We start from the raw sequence: 27,898 nt of genomic DNA, 5'->3' as shown, positions 1-27,898 counted from the left end.
TGTCTGTTTAACCAAAAATAAAAAAAATTCTTTTAAAAAACAAACAAAAGAACCGGTTTCTCAAACAGAGAGGTTGCCGAGGCTGGATCTTCGGATCCTACTCTGGTCTACAAAAGGAAATCCCGGCCTTTTAGGACAGGACTTCATGAAATGCAACCCTAGAGAGAAGCGATAGTGGAAGGCCCTAAAAGGAAAAGGCATGGAAAACAGTTTAGCTCACAGGTCTCCAAACTTGGCAGCTTTAAGACTCGTGGACTTCAACTCCCAGAATTCTCCAGCCAGCATAGCTGGGAGTTGGGAGTTGAAGTCCACGAGTCTTAAAGCTGCTAAGTTTGGAGACCCCTGGTTTAGATAAAGGTGCTGATTTCGGAAGGCTTTTGAGATGCAAAGGAAGCTTTTATCAGAAGTGTCACACAACAGAATAGTGGGAATGAAGACGAGGGAGAGAGAAAACAGGAGATCAAGGGAAAGGAAGGAGAATGAAAGGCCTTCCAGAAAATCTCTTAACAAATTGAGGGTCTACAAGGGCCGTAACTATAACAGGGGTGATGTCCATTCAATTAATGCTAACAGTGAGAGAAAATAAAAGTGAACTACGTATGTTTTTTTTAAAAGCGCAGGCGCGTTCAGACGTGCGGGGCGAATTTGCGTGTCAGCCGCGGCTGGGAGGGGCGCCGCCTGCCGGTCCCCGCCGCTCCTGCAGCCCACCGGCCTCCCTGGGCGCGGCAGCCAATCAGGCGGAGGGGGCGGGGCGGAGCGTGGCGCACACCTGCGAGCCGCCGACCGGCCGGGCAGAGCGGAGCCTCCGCAGCCGCAGGTGGCAGCCTCCCTCTCGGCATGCTGGGCGCCGCCTCCGCCGGACACGGGCTGGGAAGGTGAGCCGCTCCCCACCCGCTGCGCCACGCGCCCGCACCATGGCCAGCGCCGCGGCCGCCGAGCTCGCCCTGCTCGCCTTGGGTAAGTGCGCCCGGCGCCAGAGGGAAGCCCTGCCCGCTCGGGGCTGCGGGTCTCCGCCTTGGGCTCGGGACGGGCGGCTTCCGAAGCCTCCCCTGCCCTGCCAGCCCGCCCGGGAGCCTGGGAGGGAAGAGGTGGCTGGGTGGGAGGGTCGGCGCGGCTGAAGCGGCCAGGCTCGGGTGAGGAGAGCCGGGAAGCGCAGCTAAGAATCTCCCTCCTCAATGAGGACTATCTGCTTTTCTTTAAAGAAAGGGAAAACTGTGCTCAAAGCTTTCCAGCCTTTTGCTATCCGGGGTCCTCCGTAGCTAGTTGGAATTCTGGGATTTGTAGGCACCAAGTTGACTTCAGGGGGAATTGTAACCATTTGCCTCTCAGCTTGTTAGGTTTGTGTTCCAGTATCCGTCTGTATGTGAGTGAGTGAGAGAGAGAGTGAGAGAGAGAGAGGCTGATCTTCATTTTTCCTACATGTTGTGTGACGTGACTTTTGATAATGTTTGGCAATTGAACCATTTGATATTGAAAAGAGTTTTGATCCTGGTAACTTTCTGAGTATCGCTAATAATTTATTCCCCTTTAAGGCCTTCTAAGGTAACTCTGCAAAGAGGGAGGGTTTCTTTCTCAATTGCCCCTCATTGCTCATTACACAAATTAAAGTACAGACCCCCCCCCCCCAAGTATCCCAGCCTCTCTGGCACTTTGGAGTCAGAGGATCAAGACCTGTCCCTGCAATGCTCTGGCGCATTTGCCACGTGCCATCAAAGCTTTAGCTGGCATTATTTCTCAGTCAGCCCCGTTCTGGGCCACTCGCATCTCCCTCTGATTGGGGAGCTGTGACTGCATTGGGAAGGAAGAAACCCTGGGCAATGTTCTACCTCCAGGGACGCTGGGTGGCTGGGGATTCCCATGTCCCACTTGTGCTGCTGGAAATTCTGGACCTTATGGTGGCAACTCATTCAGAGACCCCATGCTGGAAAAGTCTCCAGAAGGAGGGGCTGGGCTCCCGCAGAGCTTCTGGACGTGCCCTGGATGGTCCTGATCTGTTTCAGGGTTTGGCTGTTTTTGTTTTGCTATATTTTTGTATCTAGAAACTTCCTTATAATTTGGAAATTTTCTCCCCTAGCCAGCTTTCAACAAAAATAGATTTGCCCTGAGTCACTCGAGTGATGCCATTCTTGCCCAGGACGTAGGAGAGCAATGCAATTGAGAAATTCCTGGCCCTGGCCTCCAGGCGCCCTCATTAAGCATCCTTCACACACAGACTTATCTTACTTCCTAAGTGCCTTGAATTAAGTGGGAACTACTCTGAGTAAACACATTTCAGGTCTAGCTGCAAAATTACAGGCTGGGGAATGCTGCTTTGTTGACGAGCCCTAAGCGGGGCTGCCGATGGGCAGAGCGGGGCTGTCAGGCAAGACTGGGGAGAGAAGTCAAGGTCAAGAGCGAGCCCACCTGGAAATGGGCTCACGTCCCCCCAGCAGGCTGCTTGTGCGTGTCTTGAGGGAAGCCGGTTGTCTTCCAGAGGACATTGATGTGGAACGATGCTAATCATGGTTAGCTCTGGAATTCAAAAATCTTTTTGGAGGTATAACAGTTTTCAGAGGCGCAGACAAGTTGACCCATCATTGGATGATAGCCGTCTGAGACGAGGTTTAGTTGGACTTCTTCAAATATTTCAAGTATTTGAAAACTATTTGTCAGCAATGGGCTGTTCACCCAGGCCTGACAATCATCTGATGAATCTCCCTTAAGGAGCAGAGGATAGAAACCAGCTTCCTCCGACTTTAGACATGGTGGCTGTGCTTACTGGGATTTGGGGAGTTGTGTTCCCAACGGGTCTCGGGCATAACACTGAAGGCTCTCTTGTTAGTACCCCAAGGAGTGTTGGCATATTCTGTTGGAAGCACCATCGCCTCCTGAGCACCCCCACGGCAGCAGATTAAATCAGATGCCTTTGCAACCTGCAAGGTGGTCCCTTCGTTGTTTGGGTGTCATTCTTAGAAGGTTCAGGTATCAAGTCCATGTTTTTCTAGAGGTGGGATTGCTCAATAGTTATATAAAGAGGCTGCACCTTCTTTAGAGGGAGCTATGCATTCATCTAACATTATAAGGCCCATTCTGGGAAGAGGCTTCCTGCTCGTCTCCTGGTAATGTCTGGGTGAGCAAGAAGCCGGACAGTGGACAAGGAAGAGCTCTCTTTCCAATAGGGGCACCACCCTCTCTTCTGTCTGGTGACTCTTCGGATATCCCCAGGGTGCCATCGTTTTCCTTCCTCCTCTTAAAGGCCAAGCAGAGAGATCTGCATTGGAAGCAGTTACTCTCGCTGTGCCTATCAACCACAGAATCCTGAGAGTTGAAATCCACGCATCTGCTCTGTTGGGCACAGATCCACTGAGAGAATGAACCGAGATGATGATCTCCTTGTATTGGTTTGCAAACTTTTGGTGTCCCTTTCACATATCCCTCTGGTTCTAGTCAGGTCCTCAGTCTGATCTCTGCAAACGCTTCATTGCGTGCAGGAGCAGGAATGTGGCACCTGTCTGCAAAAGCATCTTAAAGCAGCCACACCTTTCTGGTGCCGCCCATCTTCCACAGCGGGCAGGGAAGCTATCCTAGGGAAAGTCATGGCTCCTTTAAGGAGCTGCAGATTGGTGAGCAGGTGCTTTCTAGAGATGCAAGAGCTGCCCAGCCCTAATTGTCAATGCTTGTTGGTTTCTGTAGCTTTTTAACCAAGTGAGATTATTGCACAGGTAAAGGCCCTGCCAGAGTCCAGCAATGTTTTTACAGGTGCTGCTGAAATAATCTGCACCACCCACTGTGCAATCCTCTGTTCAAGAGATCACCAAACTCCTTAAAGCTCATGAGTCTCAGAGTTCTGGTGCCTGGACTTGCAAAGGAGCTACTCTCTTCTGCTGGCAGACTCTTCTGGGCCACAGACTCTGGTTTCCAGCAGCCAGCTGGAGTTCTCCCCACATTGTTGCCCCAGTTTTGACCAACAAATTCAGATGAGGCAGTAATTAAGAAATGGAGGAGACCTATATAGAGGACTGGATATGGGAGTCCAAAGGAAGGTTAAAGGGTTAGAGCGTAGATGCCCAATTGTTCATTTGAGAAGGACTATCTGGAATTGACTAGTAGTTCCTCTTAATCTCATTCAGTTGAGCAGGCATTAAAGTAATTCGACTACTGTTCAAGTCTGAGTCATTTCATATTTACAGCTGTATACTAAGCAATTCAAGGCAACGTCTTCTGTCTTCTCACTGCCAAAGTCACAGTAAGGCTGCAAGGAGCGCCCCTCTGCCTCTGCCCCTCTGCAGGGAAGACACCCCCACCCCACCCCGGTGCTCAAGGAGGAAGCTCCAGTCGTGTTTGCAAGGACCAAGCTGCTTTCAGCTGTGCTGCGGTTGGGAAAACCGCTTTTGTGTAGCCTGAAGGGATGGGATGGGAGGGGGGTTCCAACAGGGTCAGCTTCAGAGGGCATCAGAAAGAGCAAGAGGAAACGGGGGGCAACTGTAATAATCGGCTTCGGCTTATTTTTAATTTTCTTTAAGGAACTTCTTCCATCTGCGTTAGGAAATATCTTGACAAACGGGAGGAGTAAATTTTCTCCACTGCTTCTCAGGTTTGCAAGGAGTTTGAACGCCACTTGTTCCTTTTCAACAGAGGAGCCATTCCTGCTTTGGCTCTGAGGAAGCGTAGCTGAAAAACCTGTTGTGGGAATCCTGCCTTTTTCTCTGCCTCACCTTTTTCTGGTCCCGAGAGACCTGGAACGAACCACTCCGCCCTTGGCTGGCAGATTCCTCCTTGCCACCGAAACTGCCTGGTTTCTCTCAAGAGAGCTGCCGGGAGCCGGGACTCTGAGCTCCCCTGAGGATCCCTCTTTTCTATCAGGCTTGCCAGTGGGAGGGCAGGAGCAATTAGGGGAGCGGGTGACAGGGTCTCAGTCTGCCTGGCCCTGGGAAGGCCTCCTTTCCCACCCTGCAGAGGGGGGTTTCTCGATCTCAGGGCCTTTGAGGTGGGTGGACTCCAATCCCCAGAATTCCCCAGCCAACATGGGTAACTAGGCAGTTCTGGGAGTTGGAGTCCAGCCCTCTGAACGGCTGCTGAAGAGGCCTCTCTCTAGCTTGCCCGGTTGGTGGGGGAGCCTTTCAGGATTCCTCAGGCAAATGCCGGCCTTTTGTCATGGGGGGGGAAGGTCCGGGGCCCCCTTCTGATCTTGGCTCTGGCCCCTGCCACAGATGGAGCTCCAAGGGGAAGCCAAGATGGCAGCCAGTCCCCCTTTGGTGCAACCGCTTCAGGGCAGGGGAGGGGGAGGACTTCAGGTGGGCCCACATCTTGGCTTCCAAAAAATGTCTTTGGCCTGGGAGGACTCTGAGGGGAGGCCTGCGCTGCTCGGAGGGACCGACATCCTTTTTCAGGGGGTGGGTTTTTTTTTGTTTTTTGTTTTCCAGCTGCTGTTTTATTTCTGACACCAGGTTGGAGAGCCACTTTCCTCCAAAGTGCACCTGCCCTGGACTGTGGCCTCTCCACATAGATACTTGCCTTGAGGAAGGCCCCAAAAGGAAGGCCTAAAGTGAGCCTTCAGAGGAAGCAGCCCTCCTGTATGAACTGCCTTCTGGTCCTATTTGCCCCCGTACCTCTGGGCTTTGGGCATTTCCCGATCTTGTCTTTTGAAGCGATGGCTGGGATTATACGGCAGAGAGTTTTAATGGGGGGGGGGGGGGAGAGAAAAAGAGACCCTAGAAAGGAGGCAGAGAAGGGCAACAAAGATGGCAAAGGGCCTGGAGGCCAAAGCTGAGGAGGAACTAGGTCTACTCTAACCAAGAGAAGGATCCGGCGGGCATAAGGTGAGAGCTCTCCTCCAATACTTCAGGGGCTGCCACAGGTGAGACGGAGGTGGGCCTATTCTCCAAAGCTCCTGAGGGCAGGACAAGAGGTAATGGGTGGAAGATCATTAAAGAGAGATTAAACCTAGAACTAAGGATAAATTTCCTGATAATTGTGAGAACAATTAACCAGTGGAACCCAACTTGCCTCCAGATAAACCATTTGACCATAATTTTATGATATAGAAACATAGGGCTGGAAGGGAAGGTATAAGGTCTCCTGCTCGAGCAGCAGGCTGGACTAGAAGACCTCCAGGGTTCCTTCCAGCTCTGTGATTCTATATTCTGTGTTGTCTTTTCTAAATAACCCAGTTCCTTTGTCAAAGTTGCTACCTGATCAGAAGAAATGACGGGGGTGGGGGTGGGGAGCCCAAAGTTTCAGGCCAGGAACAAAGCACCCCTTTGCAGGACAGGAATGTAAGGTAAATATGTTTTCAGTTGTTTTACTGCTGTGGGGGCTGTTGTGGTGTGTAGAGAGATTCCACTAAGACCATTATTGCTAAGCTCTTCGCTCCATGCTGCGTTGCAGCTTCCATGGGTGCTTGCCATATGGTGGAGATCTTCCCTACCCGGAGATCTTCCCTATACAACACCTCCAAACAGTGAGCTCACCATAACCACCTGAGAGACAACAACATTTTGTATCTTTAGTTGCAACCATATCAGATATGACCATAAGCTCCTCTCCCGGTCAGAAAACTATAGTTTTCCTGGAAAAAGAGGAACATGATGTTTTGTCCCTTTCTTATGCAACTGTTGTAAGGCGTAAAAAGAACAAAACTCAAATGTCCAGGACAAGGGTTAGTAGCACACCCTTTTCCCAAGAATTCTAGAAATGTGCAGTCATCATTTTCCATCTCTGAGCATCTTCTGACATTGATAGCAAGAGGAGAGGCTACGCCTTGGTTTATGTATCAGTGTTCATCGTATGTGCTGCTTAGTCCCGTTAGAGAGTCTGAAAATCGTGTCGTGTGTTAGATCATAGTCAACGGTGCTTAATAATTTCACCCAGGAAAGGAGAAGCCTCTCTGCTCCAGCAAGCCATCCTGGGTGGCTTCCTTGTAAAACAAGCTCTGTGACCCCCTCCTCAAAATGCCCTTGCCCTTGGGGAGAGCGGTGGGGGGCAGCCGAGGGCCTTCCGGGGAAATAAAGAGAAATAAAGCCCTTGCAGAATGATCTCTCATCACGGAGACACTTGCTCAGAGGGATTGTATAGTGGATATGGGGTGGAGGAGTTTCCATCTCTTCCCCGGGGGCTTATCTTGCTGCGGAAGTGTTAGAAATCAAGAGGTGCCGGTGTGATGGTTGGAGGCCTCCCCCTCCCACGGGAGGCTCCCTTCTCCGCCCTTGATCTGGCCGGCCTCTTCGGTCTTGGCCTGGAAAGGAAGCTCCTTTCATGACTGAAGAAGGAAAGGCAGCCTTTAAACCTGGAAAACCTAGCAGAGGTTGGGGGCCGGCCGGGGGTAGGATTAATAAACCATCAGAAATGTGGCTTGTTTTTAAAAACGGAAATGAACTTTGCTTTGTATAACTTGTTTTATCAGGAGCCAAATTATTGTTACCAGAATGAGACGTAGCTGTCTACCTCCATTGGGATTTTTTTTTTTTTTGCAAAAGTCAGGTTAGAAAGTGGCATTTCAGCCTTTCTGCTCAGCAGCCTCCAAGCAGGGAAACCCAGCCAGAGATCCCTCTGCTGACTCACGAGGCTTCTGCTGAGTCAGAGGGAGTCCCCGTAGGTCGTCCCTCCCCAGGAGCGCCTGTGTTGCCCACATTTTATCCAGTGGAGGCTTTCAAAGAAAAGTCAGGCAGCCACTTACCTGGGAGGGGTGGGGGTGGACTAGAGGACCTCCTTCCTACCCTTGGATTCCAAGTACCTATAGCTGAGCTGAGCGCATCCCATAACTGTGGCAAGTGGAGCCTTCTGGACCTCTAGACTCTGCTCTTCCCAGATATGCACCTTATGCAAAGTGCCCCCCCCGTGCCCCTCCCCCGGAGAAAGTAGGTGCAAACAGGAGTATTTGCTTTCTGCTGGTGGTTTTCTCTGCCTGGGCTTCTTCTTTCAGTGGCTGGAGATGCAGGTGGGCTCCCCTTGGCTTCGCTTTCTGCCCCCAATCAGACTGTGGAACGAGGGAGGACAGCCTTTTTCGGGAGGTGTTCTTCTGCCTTAGGGTGGTCACCCCATGCCTCCTTTCATGCTGCTCTGCTTCTCCCATGGTTGGGCTTTGCTGGCCTCACTCCTGTCCTCTGGCGGGTGGGTGGTTTGATGGAGGTGCTTCCTCCCTCCCAGGGGTGCCGAGGTGCTGCTGCTGCCGTCGATTGAAAGCCCTCCGGGGTGGATGAATCTCTGCGCAGGCTGCACCTCGCTTCTCCCTGCGTCTTCCCAGAAGCCCATGAACACAACCTGAGTGTGCAGGTCACGGTTTCAGCCGGGGGGGGGGGGGTGTTGGTTCCTTCCCTGCCATCTCCCGGTGACTCATTGGCATAGAATTTTAGGGAGGGGAGGAGGGGGTCAAAGTACAGCGTAGCCAGAGCCGAACTCTGCAGCCTTGGCTAAGTTCCTTCAGCCTGTGGCAGAGCGCCTTGCCCACCCCCTCGTGGCCACGGCGGCTCTCCTCCCCAGGCAGAAACCAGAATATGCCAGCTTGGACAATGGATGTGTTGCACCTCTTCCTTCTCCTCCGCTATGGAGCCACACCGGTTTCTGTTTTGCAGTCCCTTCAGAGGGGACTCGGTATAAGGCCCCGAGGTCACCTGCCTTCCATAAGGGAGAAAGCCCCTTTATCAGGCAGCAGAAGCCGAGGCCGGCCATGGCTGGTCAGTTTCCATTCAGTAATTGACAGGATCTCTTCCAAATGCTTGGGCTTTTGAGGACTGGAGTTTGGCTGAGTAGAGAAGGCACCAGGGCGTGAACTGGGCAAGCTTAGGAGGCTGCATTGCACCCATTGATTTCAGGGGGGGGGGCATTGTGGGAAGGTTCCTCACTTTTTAACTGGTTTGTCACTTTGAGGACTTCCACTGACTGGGGGGTCCTTTCTGTTCCCTCTGCAAGGTGAGGGGCGATGGCATGAGAGGTTTCTCAGCGGTTGCATCCAGGGCCCCCTGTGGCGACTGCCTGATGCGCAGGTGGCCAAGGGAAGGGAAGGAGAGGTTTTTGCTTCAGTTGCCTCAAATTGGCCCACATTTTTTGTGTTCTATTGAAGATCCAATTCTGGGTGTCCGGTCAGAGCATTTGTGAATGGGGAAAGGAAAATGGAACCACGCGCATAGCCCTGCCATGGAAAATTCCTCCAGGGACGGGGCCGTGCTTGAGAAGGTCAGATCAATAAATGCTGTTCCTCCAGGGGAGGAGAGAACCTTACCTGGAATTGCCCTTGGGGCTTGCATGTCAACATTTTGGACTTCCCCTGACCGCTCTGTTTATAGGCTTCGGAGGACCAGAAAACAAACATTATGGTTTTTAAAGAAGAAAGCCCTCAGTGTGTGTGACTGGAAAGGGGGGACTCTTAAGACGAGGGACCTCTGTGAGTCTTCACAGCAGCATTTCTCAACCTTCTGCAACTTTTAAGATGTCTGCTCTTCAACTAGATCCTCAGAGCAAAGTATAAACATTGATAAATATCTAACCCCCAAATTGCAAGGGAACAGCAATCTACTAAAAGCCGCCTGCTGGCTGTGAATTTTGGGAGTTGAAGCTCCCACGTCTTAAAAGTTGCTAGGCTGAAAAGCTCCGCTTTAAAAGCTCCTGGATCTGCGGAAAGTGGGTTCCCTCAGTAGCCAGGGGTCAGGTGGTGCATAAGGACGTCCATATGTCTGTTCTATAGCAAGTAGCCACGGGGGATGTCTTGCAGCTACCGATAGCAGCTCTTGACACGCGTTTTCTCCCTCTCAAGTCCAGCTCCTTCCCCAGCTGAAATTACAAGTCTGTTTCTTTTCTGCATTGTGGCCCAGAAAAATGGTTGGAATGTAGGCCTAATACCTACATAACTACACTGGTTTTGCAAATATGAGGCTACTTTGGAAAGTAGGTCACTGCAAGAGCTGTACTTTGGACTTCCGGAAGATTTGCTCACGTGCTGAATGCCGATATAACTTCCCCCTCTCCAGTATTTGAAAGGAGGAGAATGCGTGGCTGCCGTGGAATTGCCCTGTGCTACATGTGGATGTGGAAGTAGGCATTTTGTCTGGGTGTGCTCACAGCCACCGACTGGCTCTGGAACAGGGATTTCAAATTTGACAATTTCAAGATGCGTGGACTTCAACTCCCACAATTCTACCTGTGTCTGACAGACCCAAATAACAGCCCTTAAAATATGTTGCCACAATGTGCTGTCCTACAATCAGAATTTAAAAGTCAACTTGCATTTCCAATTAGCTGTTTGATTGTTTTTAACCTGGGTGTTTTCTTCTTGTAGGTGTTTTGTTGGCGGTGTGCCATGCCTTAGAGAACACAACATCAGCCTTGAGAGGTGAGTTTATTGCAGTGCAAGACATAAGGTCTTAAAACTTCACCTGCGACTCCTCTTCTCTTTGGGTGGGGCTCTGGGGCTTGGATACATGGAGCACGTGGGTCCTCTCTGGCCAGAGGCCTGCCAGCTGGATTGGGCTTGTGGCCCCTTGCAGCCGGAGAAAGCCATAACCCCACGTGCCTGGAGGCCCCGGCTGATTTCCTCATAGCCGTGAGATTGCAGTGAGGTGGGGTTGTTTGTGAATCAGTCTCTTGGGGGGAGCTCGGCTTGTATCTCAGCAGGCTGCCTGGACCAGACCATCGCCGTCCACTCCCAAGGTCTGGGTTGTTGGTCCATTCAACAGCAACAGCTGTGACAGGGATCCGTGTGTCCTGGTGGATCCCCACTTCACTAGGAGCCAGCCGTGTGCTGCAGCTGCCAAAAAGGCCAATGCAATCCTTGCTGCATCGACAGCCAGACAGCCTCAAAATCACCTGAAGTGATTGTACCGCTTGGTAAGGCCTTGCTAAGGCCACATTTGGTCACCATCATACAAAACAGATCCTGAGACCTTGAAAACTCTGCAGAGAAGAGCAGCAAAGAAGATGATTAGGGGTCTGGGTGCTAAACTGTACAATGAGTGGTTAAGGGAACTAGGTATGTCTGGTCTAGGAAAGAGAAGGACCAAGGGTGGCATGATAGCAGCCTTCCAGGACTCCAGCTGGACCCCTTGCAAGTCTCAAAGAAAAGGTCCGCCTATTTTCCAGAGCAGGACAAGGGAGTAGCGGGTGGGAGCTTGTTAAAAGAGAAATCCAACCTAGAAATGACCGTGAGAACAGTTGATCAGTGGGACCGGAACTGACTCTCGCCATGGTGCTCTGTCACAGACAATCCATCACGGGAGGCTTTCAGGAATAAACTGGACAAGCATTTGACCTCGAGGGCGTAAGGACTCCTGCCCTGGGCAGGGTTGGGCTAGTATATGTCGCCATAAGCTGAGGGCTACTGCATAGGGAGTCCTTGACTTATCACAGTGGAGTCCAAAATTTCCATGGCTAAGCAAGGCCTCGGTTAACTGAGTTTTGCCCTATTTTGCAACTTTTTTCCCAGAGTTAAATGAATCACTGCAGTCATTAAGTGAATCTGGCTTCCCCAGTTGACTGGCCAGCCGCCATCTGGAAAGGCTACCAATGGTGATCACTGCAAATCTCATAAATGCATGCCAATTGCCAAGGCAAGGCCCCGAATTTTGAACATGTAACTGTGGGAATTGCACTGCAGTTGAAAGTATGAAAAATAGTCCTGTCACTTTGAGTGGCCACTAACCGCATGGTTCTCAATGGAGAAACTCCTTGTGCTCTTTCGTTCCTGCCTTGGGTAATTTCTTAGCAGGGGTTCTTCCTGAGTTCTTCTTGCTGTCTCGAGAGGAATTTCTCTTTTTGAGGAGCTGGTCTTTCTGAAAATAACATTTCTTCTCCCAGAAATATCTGGGGCTCGGAAGTTACGCCGAACTCCTTGGCTCTTTGTCTTGTTAGAGAATTTCATCCCAAGTTCAAAAGTTGCTCTATTAATAATGAAATATGAAAGGGTGGGAGGAGGCATTTTAAACACCTGCTGAGCTTCCAGAAAACTGCTGGACGTGCTTAAAACCCCTCCCACAATTTCAGCATTTGATTGCAGCCTCCCAGGGCGTGTGTCCGGACGTCGCCAGAGAACTCCTGGACATGTGTCAGAGTGCCCCATGTCCATGGCTCTCAAAGGCTGAAGTGCCAGAACTGGCCCCCCGAGAACTTCGCTTGGGGTTGCGCAGCCAGCAGCACCCCAGGATAAAGCCCCTCTAAGGCAGGCGTGGAGGAGGCTGCCGCTTTTGGGGGGGGGGGTCAGTGGGCAGGCAAAACAAGCGATCCAGGTGTTGCCTTCACCACCTGCCTGGCGCTCAGGTGAAGCTTTCCCATGTTTCATGTGGGGAAAGGGCTTCTGCATCCTCACTAACCCCCAGACTCTTGCGCAATGTGCTCTCTTAATCTCCCTGATCCCGGCTGAGCAAACTCCAGCAGTTTCTCCAACATACTTTTGGAGGGCACCGCTTACTAATGGCTAAAATATGCAGGTGCGGTTCCAGACATCGCTGTGGTTGGTTTTTCTCACAGCAGCTTTCAGTGGCATCTCATCTGGCAGCTTCCGGTTGATGCTGCTGAGAGAAGCATGTGGTGCCGCCGTTGCCTCCATCGCCGTTTCTCTGGAAGCGTTTTGCTCACAAAGGGGGCAGCATCTGGGGGGGGGGGGGCTTTGTGGAAGGAGCACCCTCTTCTTTGCCTGCCCTCCTTTGCCAGGCACAATGACAGTCGCCAAGTACAAGGGGCATTCCTCTCTTTCAGCTTGGCTTTAATTGTACGTTTGACCCTGCCGTGGCACGCCCTTCGCACACTTGGTAACCCTGGGTTTCTGCTGCTGATGGTTTTGCTTTTGCTGCACTGAGGCTGTTATTCTTTCACTCAGATAATGGACCAGGTCCTTCTGGGCCCACATTTTAAGGAGGGTTGAGAGAAACTGGTGCCGGTTGCAAAGAAGGGGAGTGAAAATGGTCAGAGGGAAGGGACGGAGCAGGAGACCTTGGAAGATCTGGGAAAGTTTAGCCTGGTGAGGAAGAGGATTGCCGAAGGATCCAGGAAAGAGAGAGCAGGAGAGAGAATGGGGGCTCTAAGGCAGGGGAAGAAGATTCCTTCGGACAAATAAGAGCGGTGGGGGCCAGTGGCCAAGGAAGGGGACAGGCACCTCTTTCTTGGAGGCATTCAAGCAAAACCGGGGAATTGTTTTCTGGGAAGGCTGATAATTGGGGTTCCTACGGGAGAGGACGGGATTCGGGTCTTTCGTGGCCCCTTTCAAGTTGGCCATTCTGTGAAGCCACGAAGCGGCCTCTCCAGTCGATCCGTGCCGATTCCAAGAAGCGATGCTGTCCCCTTCCCTGGCTGGCTGTGAAAGTTGTCTTTAGGGCGCAGCGGATGAGAGGCAGGATAGAGGCAGCTTCCTGTCTCCCATCAGGGTCTTTGGATCCTTCCTGCTATCCCCATGTTGGGGCCTCAACATCTGGAATCCTTAGGATGAAAAAAAAAGCACATTTGGAAATAGCCATCAACTTTCATAAAGTTCCTCACAGAACATTAAGCTAATATCCTACTGGTGCATGTAGCAACCATATGCTGAGCACCCCCCCTCCTCCCCCCCCCCTCTCTCTTTCTCTCTTCATTGGCAGGAGCTTCTCTGGGCTCCCCTCGCTAGACTGCAGTCACTGGAAAATCTGGCAGCACAAATTGTCCTGTTAAGCCCAACTTAACAATCAGCAAAGTAGGAAATGCAGTTGTGCAGTGGGAGGTAACGTAGTGCCTGAAACTACAGTGCCCAAAATCCCTGTCCAGTGACCGGACTGCCGGGTTTGAGGGGAATCGAAGGCACCGGGTCATCTGGTCCTGCCTTTTGAAGTGTTGCAAATGGGAGAGGGTGAGGGGTCCTCCATCAATCTAAGAAAAATTGGGGCAGGGTCTTTCGGAGGCCCACCCTGAACTCCTCACCTTCTTCTCCTAAAAAGGAAAATCAGACTCTGCAGTTGAACTGCAGGAGTTGCCCAAATGGTGCCTCGGGGGCATCTCCCAAGTCCTGGGGTGGCAGGACCTTCTGCCTGCCCCATCATCCTCTCAGGCACCCTTTGCCCCAGCTCTCAGCCCATAGATTCAGCCGTGCCTTCTTTGACTTGGACACTCCAGGGTCCTGCAACTCAGGGAGAGGGTCTCTCCCTCCCTCCCTCCCCCCCCTCTCTCTCACACACACACAGGACACCACCTAGATGGGAGAGGCTTGATTGGCTCTTGATCCTGCAAGCCAAGCTCAACGTCTTGAAGCCGAATGGCCCAGCCTTTGTAGGGGCTGCTTGGGGCTGTGGTTGGGCAGGGTTAGGGTGAGTGCCAGGAGCCAGGAGATCAAAGGGGAGTTGCTAATTTCAGCTGAAGCAGCAACACTCTGTTACTCATCAAGTAGCAGCCTGGGGATGCTTTGCAGCCTTGGGGAGGGAAGGCTGAGCGGCAGCTGCCGAGGCAGGCAGGGCACTTCAAGGAGGAGTAAGGAAGGGCAACTGTTATTTCATTCTCCCCTTGACTTCCACGCTCTTGTGCGAGACGTGGGATGCTGCTGCTTTGTAGCTGCCCCCAGCCCCCCCGCCCCCCCAACCAGCATAAGGAGAAGCAGAGCAAAAGCCAGCAAGGCAGGAGGGAAGGCCGGGCACCCGACGGCTGAAGGACCAGCAGACGAGGAGCCCAAATAAGGGGCATTAGTCAGTGAACAATGAAAGTACCTATCCAGGTGGGGAAACGGAGCCTCTGATTCACAGTTAACAAGGCTTGCAAGAGGGAATGTGCTGCTCTGGCCAAAAGCCAGGAACCTCAGGCCATGAGAGATGCCATTTAAATCCCCCCCCCCTCTCTCTCTCTCACACACACACACACCTCCTAGAAGAAACGGACAATTGGAGAGAAAGCCAGGGCCAAAATGGAGCCTTTGTGCACCCTCCCACCACGTCTACAAGTGTAGGAAGGAAGTCCTTCGATTTGCAGCTACACTGGGATATTATATTGGCTTCTATAGGCATTGGAGAGGCTGAGCAGTAGGAAAATATTGCCAGAGCTGCCAGAGATTTCAGAGTTGACCTTATTGTGGGATGCTCTCAGATACACCAATATACTCAAGTCCTTCAAGGACCTTAAAATAGGGAGAAAAAAAGGGGGGGGGGGAAGGAGCTTGTGCAGAGATGCTGGCGGTGATGCTCATTCCAGAGGCTTCCTCGGTCTCGCAGGGCTCTAGATCCCACACACTTATTCTTTGGCAACCGTTTTGACTGACTCGTACACAAGTGTGAAGTTATTCCGCTGCCTGAGCTCTCTCTGAGCTTTGGAGGATTTTATGAAAGGGTAGGATTGAAGGGCCGTTGAGGGAGAGGGAGGGAGGGAGGCCATAAACCTCTCTCAGCTTTTCACTTTTCTGGCCTGGGCTACAGAAATATTGGCCACTTGGTGCGCTGGGGCTGCACAACAAAACCCCAGCAATGTCTTGATGCGCATAGAGGGTGGATGGGGGGGGGGGCGTGTTCATGCTTTGCCCAGGTTCAAAGAGAAGGAGGCTTGGAGACTTGCAAGGGGTCAATTCATGCACCTCGGTTATTTACGCAGCAGCGCCGGGTTGAAAAGCAGCCTGCGTCTGCTGGGCACTTCCTTCCTGGCAGTCGAATAAAAACCCTTTTCTAGCAGCAAAGCTTGACTTTGGAAGCGAAGGGGAAAATGCAGGAGGCCCTGCCACCCCCACATCAAAGGGGCTGTTTGTCTCCGTTTTCCGTGCCAATTCCTCAAGGTGGAAACCGCCATCGGCAAACGAAAGGGGCGCATTTTCCTCCTGAGAGCATCCGCTGTCCGCTTTGGCTACCTGAAAGGCATCCGTCCGTTTCTTCCCTGGCAAAATGAGGGCTGCCAGGGGGAAGCCAGCTCACCTGTGTGTGGGCAGGACAAGCCGGGGCTGGAAAGGGGATTCTGGAGTCAGCCAGGTGGTTTTGTGGGTGTGGCCAGGTGCAGGTTGTTCTTTCAAGACTGTCTTTCTTCCTGCTGTCCAAGAGCCCCTGAGATGCTCTCTTCTCTTCCGTCCTTTCATCTTCCCTTTGCTTCGGTTCTCCTAAAAGTTTCTTCCAAGGGCTACTTTTTCCCACTTCTGTTAGTTAGGCCAGGGAAATAACCTGCATGGATGTATTCTGCAGAACTCTTCTCATGGCTGTTCCTTTACCGTGTTCACAGAGCATATATATTTATTGTTTATTAGCTATTTAGCCTGCTTTTATTACCATTATAGGGGCCATGCCTATAAACCCAATACCTGTTCTTATTTTTCCACCACCACCACAACAACAACCCTATGAGGTGGGCTGAGCTGAGAGAGGGGGGGGGAGAGACTGGTGCAAGAGTATCAGGGGGCCTAAGCTTCGTCTGCAGTTTGACGGGGGTCTCTGTCTTTTAACCTTTTTCTTCCTTTCGACCCCAAATGGTTAGGAGGCTCTTCTTTAAGGGCCCCCTCAAGCCATTCCTTTTAACGCAGCTCCATATCACAGAACCACATTGGTCCCATCCCAGGTGGGTCAGGCAGGGAAGGCATGTTGCAGACCCCATCAGTGGGGGAGCCTTCTCTGCCATTAGCCCTGCCCTATGGAATACCCCCCCCCCCCCGCTTTCTGGTGAGCTCCTGTGGGGATCTCAGGGGAGCAGGTGGCTGTGGGGGCCCTGAGACGCCTCCCTTCCCCTTTTAATACTTTAAGCATCCCGCCCTCCTTCTAAAGTGTTAACCTCATACTATTTTTATATTTTAATGTTTTATTGTACACCCACTGCCCCAAAAGACCTTCCCTGAAGGAGACGGAGGGTTCAAAAATGTGAAAAATAAATGAACACAAGTAAACATTAACCCGAGTCCATCCTTGGGCTAATCTTCCACCTTCCCATTAGACTTCTGGAGTGGAAAATGCCTCCTCCCTCCCTCCCTCCCTCCACCTTTGGTGGCCCCATGTTGCTCTGCTGCCTGGGCCTTTTGGGCACCTTTGGGTTCTGGGCCCGAGTTGGAGCAAGGAGGCCCTTTGACTTCCCAATGGGCCCCTTTCAAAGCCCTTTAATCTCTTCCAGGTCCAGGAAGTGGCTTCCATTAATTCTGCTGCCTGGTCTGCCCTCCCTTAATGGGAACAGGAACTTGAGGAGGCTTTGAAATGGAAGGGAGATTTCCAGAGGGGCAGGATACAGTCTGCAAGCTCTCTGGGGAGGGTCAGGGGAACATTTGGGGCTGGGGGCAGGCAGAATGGAAATTAAGTAGTAGGAATTCAACGCACACACGCACACTGTCCCAGTCCCCGAGGAAGGGGAGGCTAATCCTCACCCTTTGCAGTATAAAGTGGGAGCAGCCAAGATATGTGGGGGTGGAGGGCCTACTATTCCTTGCATCCCTGGAGAAAAAGCGCAGTAGGGCAGACCAGAGGTTCTCAACCTGTGGGATCTGCAGTGCTGTCACATTGGGGGGGAGGGTGTGTGTCCGGCGAAGGCTTGAAGAAATGTTATGATTTAAATCTTGAGTTAAGCCTTGGGGGTCCTTCAAGGGGGCCTGTAGTGGAAGAGAAGGGAGGCTACTCAGTGGCTATCAACTACTGGGTAAATGGATGTCAGGTGAAGGTCTCCTGCTTTGGGGTTTGGTAGCAGGACAGACCGGACAGTGGCATGGCTGGGGGGATTCCAGGGGTCCTCAACCATGCGGAGTTACAAGGACACCCAACAAAGGGCCTTTCTCCTGCAGCTCTCGCAGCTGACGGGATCAAAATCCAGGCGCCTGGCAGCTTCTGATAAGATCAATGGAGGAAGCAGGAGTCACTTCATGAACGTGTGATTCACTTAACGACTGGAGTGATTTGCTTAACAGCTGGGGCAAAACATAAAATGGGGCAAAACTCACTTAACAATTGACTTGCTTAGCAACAGAAGTGTTGGGCTCCAACATTGAGGTCATGTTGAGGACTTTATACGTTTAATTTAGCAGGTGTGCCTTAGTTTCTGGAACAGAAAGAATGCTGGAAGCTTCTGTCCCTCGCTTGCAAGAGCCAAAAACGGGAGAGAAAGGAGAATTCAGGATTTCAGAGACTGCTTTAAGTGGGTCTCACACACACCCCTCCCCCCCCCGGGTGTTCTGGATGCGTCTGATGAAAGAGGCTGCGATCTATAAAAGCTGGTACAGTGGGAGTCCTTTGGAGTGGGACAACCGCCATCAATCAAAGAAAATGACAGATGGGATCACTTTTCAAGGGCCCCAGCAAAGCCTTTGTTGTTCCCGGCAGAAAAGATTTAACGCCGCTCCCCCTCGGAATCTGGAAGTCAAGAATTTAGGCTTCAGAAATTATCGCCACCGAGCGCTGAGCTACTTCCGGCTGCAAACGTCTGGTCTGAACCTTGGAGCCGTTGGGAATCGGGCTCTGGCAGCTGCACATGTGCTGGCCAAAGGCTGCTCGGCTGAGGTTTGCCTCTCTCACTCATCAGGGACAATAAAAGGGGAGGCAGAGCCACCCACCCACCCACCCACCCGGGTCCTCCAGTTCTCAGAATCCACCTAGGGCAGGTTCCTTCCGGTGAAATGTGAAGCTTGCTGCAGCTTTGGGCTGATTGCATAACCCACCTGGTGGCACCTGCTGGAGTCTTTCATGAGGAGGGAAGGAGTGCTGGCCAAGGGAACGGCATGTGTGACTCAGGGCAGCTCCTGATAGGACGGCTGGAGGATCCGGCGTGGGGAGCAGCGCTGGGGATGGAAGTGATTCAGAAGGCAGTTTCAAGACAGATGCTTCCCAAGGCTGGGACTGATGTCACGCTCCATTAGCCTCTTCCTGCGAATGGATGTGGTTTGATGGCAGCGCATTCCTTCCCAGCCCCCCCGGCCTGAGAAAAACATGGGCAAGTTCCTTCCGGGGCTCAGCAGATGCCGAGGTTGAGCCTCACAGCAGCATCTCATGGCCGGATCTCCAGGCAGGCAAGAGAAAAAGGGAGCCTTGGACAGGGGGGGCCTGCTGGGCCCCTCCCTTCTCCCTCTGGGCTCTTAATTCTCATGATGCCTTCCTTCCGAGAGGTGGAATATAAGGGCGTTTTCCATGTACAGGCAGTCCTCGCCTAACAACTACAACTTGGACCAGAATTTCAATGGTTGTGTGAATTGGTTGTTAAGCGAGATGCCACATGACTGCCCACTTGACTGCTTCACTCAAAGGCTGCAATCCTGGCACTCCTGATTGTGGTCGTTAAGGATGATACGTGTCGTTCAGGAGTCCATGGGGAAGGTGGGTGATGCCCTGGAAGCTGAAAATCCTGCCTGCTGAAATCCAAGCAGGACCTTCAGCCCTGGAGGGAAAGAGGCCCATCCGTGGCCACAGCCGTCTCCCCAAGGCCCCTGAGACGCCCGTGGGGCAGCCTGGCTGCTCAGGAGCCAAAAATCCTCCCGGCAAAATCCCTGAAGGCTTTTCAGCCCCCGAGTGAAGAGACGTCACGGCTGGCCTGAGGCTCCTTCCCTCCTGCCAGGGCCTCCACTGGGGAGCCCGGGCTCTGCTTGTTCCTCTTGGGGCGGCTGAAAGAGCTCCCTCCGAAGGACATGGGCTGCCCTCCTTCCGTGTGGGACGCAGGGACCGGGTTCAGGCTCTGCTCCCCCGGCAGGCGACTCTTTCAGCCGCTTGCCAGAGGCGAGAGGAGTTCACTCGGCAGGCAACAACCGCCTGCAATTCCCCACTGGCTTCCCCATGATTGCCAGGAGCCTGGCAACTGGCGGTAAGTGTGAGCAGGTTGCCAGGTGCCCAAAATGCGGCCTTGTGATGATGATGATGATGATGATGATGATGATTGGATTCCTGGTTTACATTTAAGTCTTCGTTTTGCATTATGCTGACACTTGACCACATGAAGACATTATAAGCAGCAGGCTCTATTCCTAGCCACAGGAAGTGGAGTGAGAATAGCAGCAGCAGCAGCAGCAGCCACACCCGTGTGGGGATCTTCTTGGCCTAGAGGACTTCCATCTAGTGCTTTGGTTGAAGTCCCCCTTTGTGATCAGTCGGTCACGGTTTGGCCCAGCTGGGGTCTCACAAGGTCTTATTTTCCTGCCTGTAAAATGGGCGTAATAAAAAACCTCACAGTTTGTCATAGAGTGCACTTGAATAAAACGTCCTGGGAATATTCCAAAGGAACTGGCCCAGGAAAGTCAGGGTGGAAGGGCCTCGGTGCAGATGTGAAAGCTAATCGATCCTCTTGGGCTTCTAGGTCCCCCGGTGGCAGCTGCAGTGCGATCCCACTTTAACAACTGCCCAGATGCCCACAGTACCTTTTGCTTCCATGGGACGTGCAGATTCCTGGTGCAAGAAGAAGAACCGACGTGCGTGTAAGTCTTTGCCTTGCCCTTTGAGATGCCTGCAGGGGAGCAGCCCAGCGCTTCCCAGTTGAGGGGAAGGAGAGCAACTGGAGGCAGCCCTGGGAGCTCAGGAGGCCCCCCTGCTGGCTGAGGCCCTGCGGGAGGGAGGGAGGGAGGGAGGGTCTCCTGAGAACTCTGCTTACCTGCAGCTCTTGCACTCTGTAGGGGGGCTTTCCCTGAACTCGGTGCCCCAGAGCAGAAACGGCCCAACAACCCTGGGGATTTTGGAGTAATGCAGCAAGTTAATTTACCCACATGCAGCTGCTGAAGCTGAGAGACCCCGCTTAGGCAACAATGTACCTTCGACATCTGGATGATTGCGACCCCTACGACCGTTTGTCCAGGATGATATCAGGTCTCCTGCCATGGGTTGGGGGTTGGACTAGAAGACCTCTATGGTCCCTCGCAGCCCTGGGATTCCATGTTCTAAGATTTAAAAAGACTGAGCAGAGGAGGTGAGCTGCACAGAAATGGAGCCTCATAAAAAGGGGTTGAGGCTAAGGGCAGATCCTGAGGGCCCTTGAATCTGGCGTCGGGCACTGGGCAGCAGTGGGGCCAGTTCCCCTCCAAAGTCTCTTGCACTGGGGCGGCTGGAGTCCAGACCGCCTGCCTGCCTGCTGTGGTCAGCCCTTGGCCAGCGAAGGCAGCCAGATCCCCCTTCAGTGGGCAGGAGCTGAGCCGGTGGTCTTCCCTCCTTCCCCTCCTAAAAGAGCCTTTGGCTTCTGTTTTCCTTGCCAGGTGCCACTCTGGGTACATAGGAGCCCGCTGTGAGCACGCCGACCTCCTGGCGGTTGTTTCTGCCACCCAGAAGAAGCAAACCATAACCGCCTTGGTGGTGGTTTCCATCGTCGCCTCCATTGTGGTGGTCGTGGTCTGCGTCCTGATACAGTAAGTATGATTCAAATCCACCTCTGCCAAAGCCCCTTTGCAAGAGCTGCAGGCCGGGAGGCTCCTCGGGCGCAGGGCAGACACCCACCCACCCACCCACCCCCGGTGTCAGGGGGAGGAGAAAGGAAGGAAGGAAGCAGAATACTGCCCCGTTGCCTTCCCGAGCATTGCCTACATGGAATCCAGCAGATTCCCTGCATTGAGACTAAAATCTGCCCGGGGTGGGGGTGGGGGTGGGGCTACGTGCATCTCCTTCTAAATTCAGCTGCTTGGGGGGGGGGGGAAACAGCTGCAGACACAGCTTGGAAGCTCTGAAAAGTGAAGCAACCCCTTTTGAGCTCAGGACCCCCCGAAATGCCCCAAGCAGCCCGACTGACTCTCGGGAGCCTGGGTCACAATTGCAGAGGAGCGCTTGGACCTCACAATATTATTATTATTATTATTATTATTATTATTATTATTATTATTATTATTATTATTATTATTATTATTATTATTTCTTTGATTTTTAGACCGCCCCCTCTCCCAACAAGGGACTCGGGGCGGTGTACAGTCAATGCAAATAAAATACAGTCATAACAAAGACTGTCCCCTGACTATCATTGAGGGCTATGACTCTCTTTATGCGCCCTGAGAGCATCTGCACCAAAGACAAATTCCTTCTGGGTCCAACCACACTTGGCCAATAAAGGATCCTGGCCTATTTTATGCACACGATGGCGTGAAATGAACGCTTGGTTGCCCTGTGCTTGGGCCCTGGCTGCGGCTCAGCTCCCCTTGAAGTCACAACAAACTCCCAGTAGTTGGGAATCTGACTTCATACTCAAGAGGTTCCAATTCTGCGAGTGGCTGTGGCTGCAATGCTTGTTAGTGCTAAACCACGGCTGTGGTTGTCAGTGAGGTTTAGGAAGCTCCAAAGGGCACAAAACAGGGCAGCCCTCTTCTCACTTTCCGCTCCTCCTAAAATGCTTAGCAAAGGGTCCTTGACAGGTGGATCAAGTGCTAATATTGCTATTTAGAAGTTTAAATTAGAAGAAACTTTGAATTGGCAGGAAAACGTTTGAGAAGGCAATTTAATCCTGTTAAAAACTGATTGATGAAGGCGGAGGGAGGACTCAGCAGCCCCCCAGCTGGGTGCTCCCTTGGGCTCGCCATGCAAGGCCATAGAGCCACCTCTCAACTCCTTGAGAGGGGGGAGGGGATATTCCATAATGCGTGGGCAGCGGCAGAGAACATCCTCTTCCTAGACCCAGAATCCTTTGACTGATGGGGTCTGCAGCATGCCTTCCCTGCCTGACCAGGTGGGACAGACCAGTGTGATGGGGAGAACCTGGTTCCCTAGGTAACCTCACCCTAGTCATGTAGGGATTTATAGGATATAACCAGCACTTTGAACTGGACACGGAAGCAAACTGGTACCCAGTGCAGCTCACAGAGCTGAGTGTTCCATGCACCCTTCTTCGGGCCCCTAAAACTGCCTGCGGAGCCACATTGCGTACCTGTCGAAGCTTCTGGGTACTCTCCAAGGGTAGCTCCATGCAGAGCCCATTGCAATGGCCCAAACGGGGTGACCAAGGCAAGAGTGATGGAGCCTCCCTATCCAGGAAAGGGCATAACTGGCACACAAGGTGGAGTTGGGCAAAGGCCCTCCTGGCCACCTGCCCTGCCTTTCAGCCTAATTCTTGATGGGGGCTTTGGGGTCAGTACACCACATTTGGTTGTCAGTATTGGGTTAGCTGAAAAGCTGCTGACAACACTTGGCTTCCAGCCTTGGGTCGAAGGGCTTCCGTGCCATTGACAGACTGAGGGACCGTGGCCCGTTTCTGGTGTGAATCCAAGCTTCTGTGGGACCCTGTGGACAAGTCTTGGCTGAAGACACATGCCCCGGACCCCCCCCCCTCCCGAGGCTGCCTCCCAACAAGCCCCCCCTTGTTTCTGCTCTGGAAAGGGATTCTCTGCTCCTTCCTTTCCCTCCTTGCCTGCCAGCCGTTCCCGTTCTTGGCCCAAACTTTGTTCGATTAACCCCCCCTTGTGTGTGTTTGTGCAGTTGCTGCAGGATACGGAAGCACTGCGAGTGGTGCAGGGCGATGGTTTGCCGGCATGAGAAACCCACAGGGCTGCTGGAGGGGGCCACGTCTTGCTGCCACTCAGAGACAGGTAAATGAACATTGTGTCTGTGCAATTTCAGACAATAAAACCCTGGTTTTTTCCTTTGGCTTGAGCCAAGGAAGGAGGTGGGCGCTTGAGCCTCCTGGCTTTGCAAGCAGAAGGGAGGATGCTGGGAAAGGAGAGCCCTGAGGATCCGGGCCAGGGTCCCAGGCGAGAGCGCAAAGTTTGCTGGGCCTGTGTGTTTTTGGGAGGGGGGGGGGCTCTCAAGCCTCTCTGCCTTCAGTTGAACGATGGGAAGTCCTCGAGAACTCCTGAGCATCTTGGCTGAGCTCAAAGGCTAAGCAGGGCCAAGCCCACCCACTCATGGCCGAGAGACTGCAAGGCCAGATGGGAAGTCAGGAAAACTCTCCCAGGGGAGCCTCCTCCCATCACTCTGCTGGGAAAGTATTCCCAGGAGTCAGGCAGAGAGAGAAGCCTGGATTGTAACAGTATGAAAAATACCAGTCCCCAAAACATTCTGGGTTAACCCTTCCCGGGGAGGAGAGGAATGAAATGGGCCCATCTCCTCCTCCTGCTCCACCCGTTAGATCCCTTTGGAGAGGGAAGGTCAGTGGCCTCGGCTGAAGGCCTGCTTGGGCGCCTCTGTCTGGTCTCCTGCTTGAGCAAGGGAGGCGAAGGAGAAGGCAGTTCTTTTCCCAACTCTGTCACCCTGCGAGGGAATCCCTTTTGGGTCCCTGGGATGCTCAGGATTGTGTTGCTGTGCCAGAACAAAGAGGCTTCGGTTGCTCTGGACTGACCTCTCGGCTTCCTTTGCAGTTGTCTGACAAAAACCACGGAAGGGAACAGCGCAGAGTCTTCTACCTGAGGGGCCTGCAGTCTTCTGAGAAAAAGCTTAATGTGGACAAGACGGTTTCCAGGGACTCAACCAGGAGGCCAACGCAGTGCACCTTTTGAGGCTGCCTCCGGATCTTCCCCCGTAACGCTGGGCGTCCAGAACTTTGCTGAAAGAGCTGCGTGGCCGGTGCCGCTTCCGACTAAACCTGTCTGTGGTCTGTGACCACCAGCAAATCTCCAAGACTTCTTTTTAGTCACAATAGAGAAGAGCGACAATCGGCAGCTTTACATTTACTGTAAGCACCAGAGGACCAGCTTGTTCTGCTTTGCCTTGGAAAAGGTTTATTTCATGGAGACTGGATCCAGCGTCACCTGATGGGCTGACTTGGCTTTGCCTACCTGTTGCATCTTTGGACTCCTCTCCAGCGGAAGGATGCTCCCCGTTAGGTCTCTGGGAATAGCCCCCCTCCCCCAGTGGGCGCTCAGCCACAAGTAGAAAAATGCCAAGTAGCCTTGTCCGTGTTTGTAGTGTTTGTTTGGGGAAGGGAGAGGGGGAAACATTGTGGGGAAGGGTAGACTGGAGCCAGGTGAGAGCAGAAGTTCCTTCCTTCCTTCCTTCCTTCCTTCCTTCCTTCCTTCCTTCCTTCCTTCCTTCCTTCCTTCCTTCCTTCTTTACTCCCTTCTTTCCTTCTGAATCATTGCTCCTCGACCGGGGTCTCTGGGTGACTTGGTGACAGCTCTGCTACCTTTTTCCAAAAAGAAAACAGAGCACAGAAGCCTTAGTTGTTATTACATGATGGGTAGGAATGGGGTGTTGTCCATCTGGCCTTGTTTTTAATACTGACTTAAACACCTTTGAGCTAGATGAGAAGTTTACTAAAAATCAATTTTTAGCAGGGGTGTTTTTAAAATGCTGCACCGTTTCTGGGTTTACAATGTTGTACGGGATTTCTAACTCTTCCAACGTCTTGGGAGAGAGAAGATTCCTCCAAGTCACAAACATTCCATAGGACTGGGGACAACATTCCACAATTGTGTGGGTGCTTGAATGTTTTGACACCCCCCTCCCCCCCGGGGCACGACAGAAGGGTTTGATTCCAAGAATGAGGTAGCTCTGGGGAAGCCTGGGGAAGTGTGAGCGAGGGTGGCCGTCCAGGAGTCCAGGAGGATCTTGGAAGCCGAGTTCTTCTCAAGAAGGTTGAGAAACTCCTGAGGTGGAGGAGAGCTCTGCTCCGGAAGCGGCCCTTTGGCGGCTGCGTGGAGGTTTAAAGGACTGGCCCTGTGAGGACCAAAGGTAGAAGGACGCGAGAGAGATGGCGATAGACCCGAGTGATGCCTCAAGAGCCATTCTGAATTGGCCAGCTATGACTTAGGATTGGTGTGCAAGCCTTCTTTCCCTCGCTGATGGAAAGAAGACCTATTTGCTGACATTCCTGATTTTTCAGGTTCCGTTTCCCCAGACGGATGGCTTGGCATGTCGAGGGGAGCTTCATGCCATAAACTTTGTGGCCATGTGACAAGTTGGCTTTGTTCCCCAAGTGGTCTGGCTAACAAAGGCTCCCGTTGTTTTTAGTGGGCCGATTCTCTTCCTGCCCTGAATGGGATTCCCTCTTTGACTTTCCTCAAAGGGGAAATAATGGGGTTCTTGAACCCGCTCCCTTTTTCCCTAGCCTTGCTTCTCAACAACCAGTTTATAGATTGGGAGTTTCTCAAATAAGTAAAAAAGGAAGAAAGGAATTCCCAAAAGCAGGGCCTTTTGCACAACCCCTCAAGGCATAATCCAAGGCACATAAATTAGAGCCAGAGAGCTAAAGAAAACGCACCTTTGCTCAGTTGAGAATTGCCCCAAAGGAGAGCTTGGATCCTATCAGACCCGATTCCGGAGCTACAGCATCCAAGGACTTTGGTTGCCTTTCTCCTAAATTAGGCTTTTGATACATCGTTTGTCCAGGACAGGATGCTCTCCCCTGTCCAAGGGAGGAAAGAGCCTTCTCTCTGAAGGCAGCCTTCTGCTCTTCTCTGGGTTTCTGTTTTGTGGGTTGCTGTTTAGAAATAAGATGCACCCTGTCAGCTGGCAATTGTTTAATCTGATGCCACCCGGACTTATGGAATTGATTGACACTAAGCTGAGTGTAGAAGTATCAAGGCCTTTGGGGGAGAAAAACGGTTTAAAATTCTCAAATGAAATATTTCTGCTAAAGCAAAAGAGGCCTTTTTTCATCTTGAGTGCATTTGAATTATGCTGAACTATCAGCCACTAAATGCACAGAATGCCATTCTGTGTTTTGACGCCAAGTTAACATTTTGTCCTTTTTCACAATTTAAGTTTAGTTTGGTCCATAGCCAAACTGAAGTTTTATTTTTAGCCAAGTTACACTTTTTTTCTTCTGTATATGTTGCACTGAAGGTTACTATTTAATATTTTAATTTATTGTGTGGATAAATTAATTTGATTCATGTAAGACGTTTATGTGATTGGTTATTATTTCTTCCTTAATACGCTGAGTTAATAGATATTTAAATGAGTGAAATACACTTTTCATAATACCTTGTTGTATTTTTTTTAAAGGAAGGCTATAAATTACATAAGGAACTCTTTATGCAAATGTTAGGGCTCTCTGTGTCTCATTGCAATCCTACCTCTTCCCTTGGAGGGGCCTTGAATTGCAAAGGTTCATGCTGGAGCCGAAGCAACTGTTTGTGTATCGGAGGAGATCACTCTTTCCGGGTGGCCTTGCGTGTAAGGAGGTGGGCCCAAAGCCAGGTGTTGTGTTACATACCAGCTCCCTTCCTCCTCCAGGGTGATTGTGTGAATTGTGGTTGGATGAAGACTTGCTTCATACAACAGAGTAAGCCACGGACCACAGTTCATAAACTATAATGGCTACATTCATACTGTAGTTGGATGACACATCACTGTAAGCCACAGCCAAAACAACCAGTCACATTACTCTTACATGCAAAACAAGTGGCATGTTTCAGTGATCTGACCAGGCTCTCTCTAGGATATAAATTTGTTGTTCTGCAAATTTGAATGCTTACTTATCGTTTACCCTATGTGTGTTGTTTACATATTTAAAATAGGAAAGGGCGTGTTGTAAGTGCAGCGTGACTAGAAAAGGATTCCTATTGCAGCCAAGGATGATTGACTGACGGGAGAAGGAAATTCCATAAGAAAGGGGTGTCCAAACTTGGGAACTTTAAGACTTGTGGACTTCAACTCCCAGAATTCCCCAGCCGGCTTGCTGAGGAATTCTGGGAGTTGAAGTCCACAAGTCTTAAAGTTCCCAACTTTGGACACCCCTGCCATAAGGGATCCCTGATCCTTCTGATTTTCTAAGTTGTAATGTTTCCGACTACTGTTGCCAACCATCAGCATTCCCCGAGTGCTTGAAAAACGAATGTCATTCTCTCTCGTGAAAGAGCGGAGAGCTTGAAATGTTTCCTGCTGCCAGCTAGCAATTTCAGCTGTAAGAAACCTAATTAAGACATGGAGGTCCATGGAAAAGCTGAGGTCATGGCTGGGGAAATGCTGGCTGGGGAATTCTGGGAGCTGAAGTTCACCCTTGCTAAAGTTGCTGAAGTGGAGAAGCACCGATCTCCAATGTGCAAGAGAAAACCAGGATAAGCCTGAAATAAACCTTTGGAATAAAGTGCTTTAGATTTATTTATTTATTTATTTATTTATTTATTGGATTTCTAAACCGCCCCCTCTCCCAAAAAGGGACTCGGGGCGGTGTACAGTCAAATAAAATGCAGAAAAAATACAATAATATAAAACAA

At 51.6% G+C, this 27,898-nt stretch overlaps 1 protein-coding gene across 1 annotated transcript; it reads left to right on the top strand.

The window, feature by feature from the left end:
• The first annotated feature begins 749 nt into the window (after positions 1 to 749).
• Positions 750 to 26,721, top strand: TGFA (transforming growth factor alpha). The gene is made up of 6 exons (XM_081960892.1): positions 750 to 957; positions 10,250 to 10,303; positions 20,137 to 20,254; positions 21,023 to 21,172; positions 23,220 to 23,329; positions 24,098 to 26,721. Exons 1-6 carry the CDS (start codon positions 915 to 917, stop codon positions 24,103 to 24,105), a joined length of 483 nt encoding a protein of 160 aa, XP_081817018.1. The 5' UTR covers positions 750 to 914; the 3' UTR covers positions 24,106 to 26,721.
• Positions 26,722 to 27,898: the final 1,177 nt, after the last annotated feature.

The sequence above is a fragment of the Natrix helvetica genome, assembly GCF_964273705.1.
Source record: "Natrix helvetica genome assembly, chromosome: 8".
NCBI classification, from domain to species: Eukaryota; Metazoa; Chordata; class Lepidosauria; order Squamata; family Natricidae; genus Natrix; species Natrix helvetica.
Note: the sequence above shows the minus strand (reverse complement) of the source record. Positions and strands in the feature narration are given on the sequence as shown.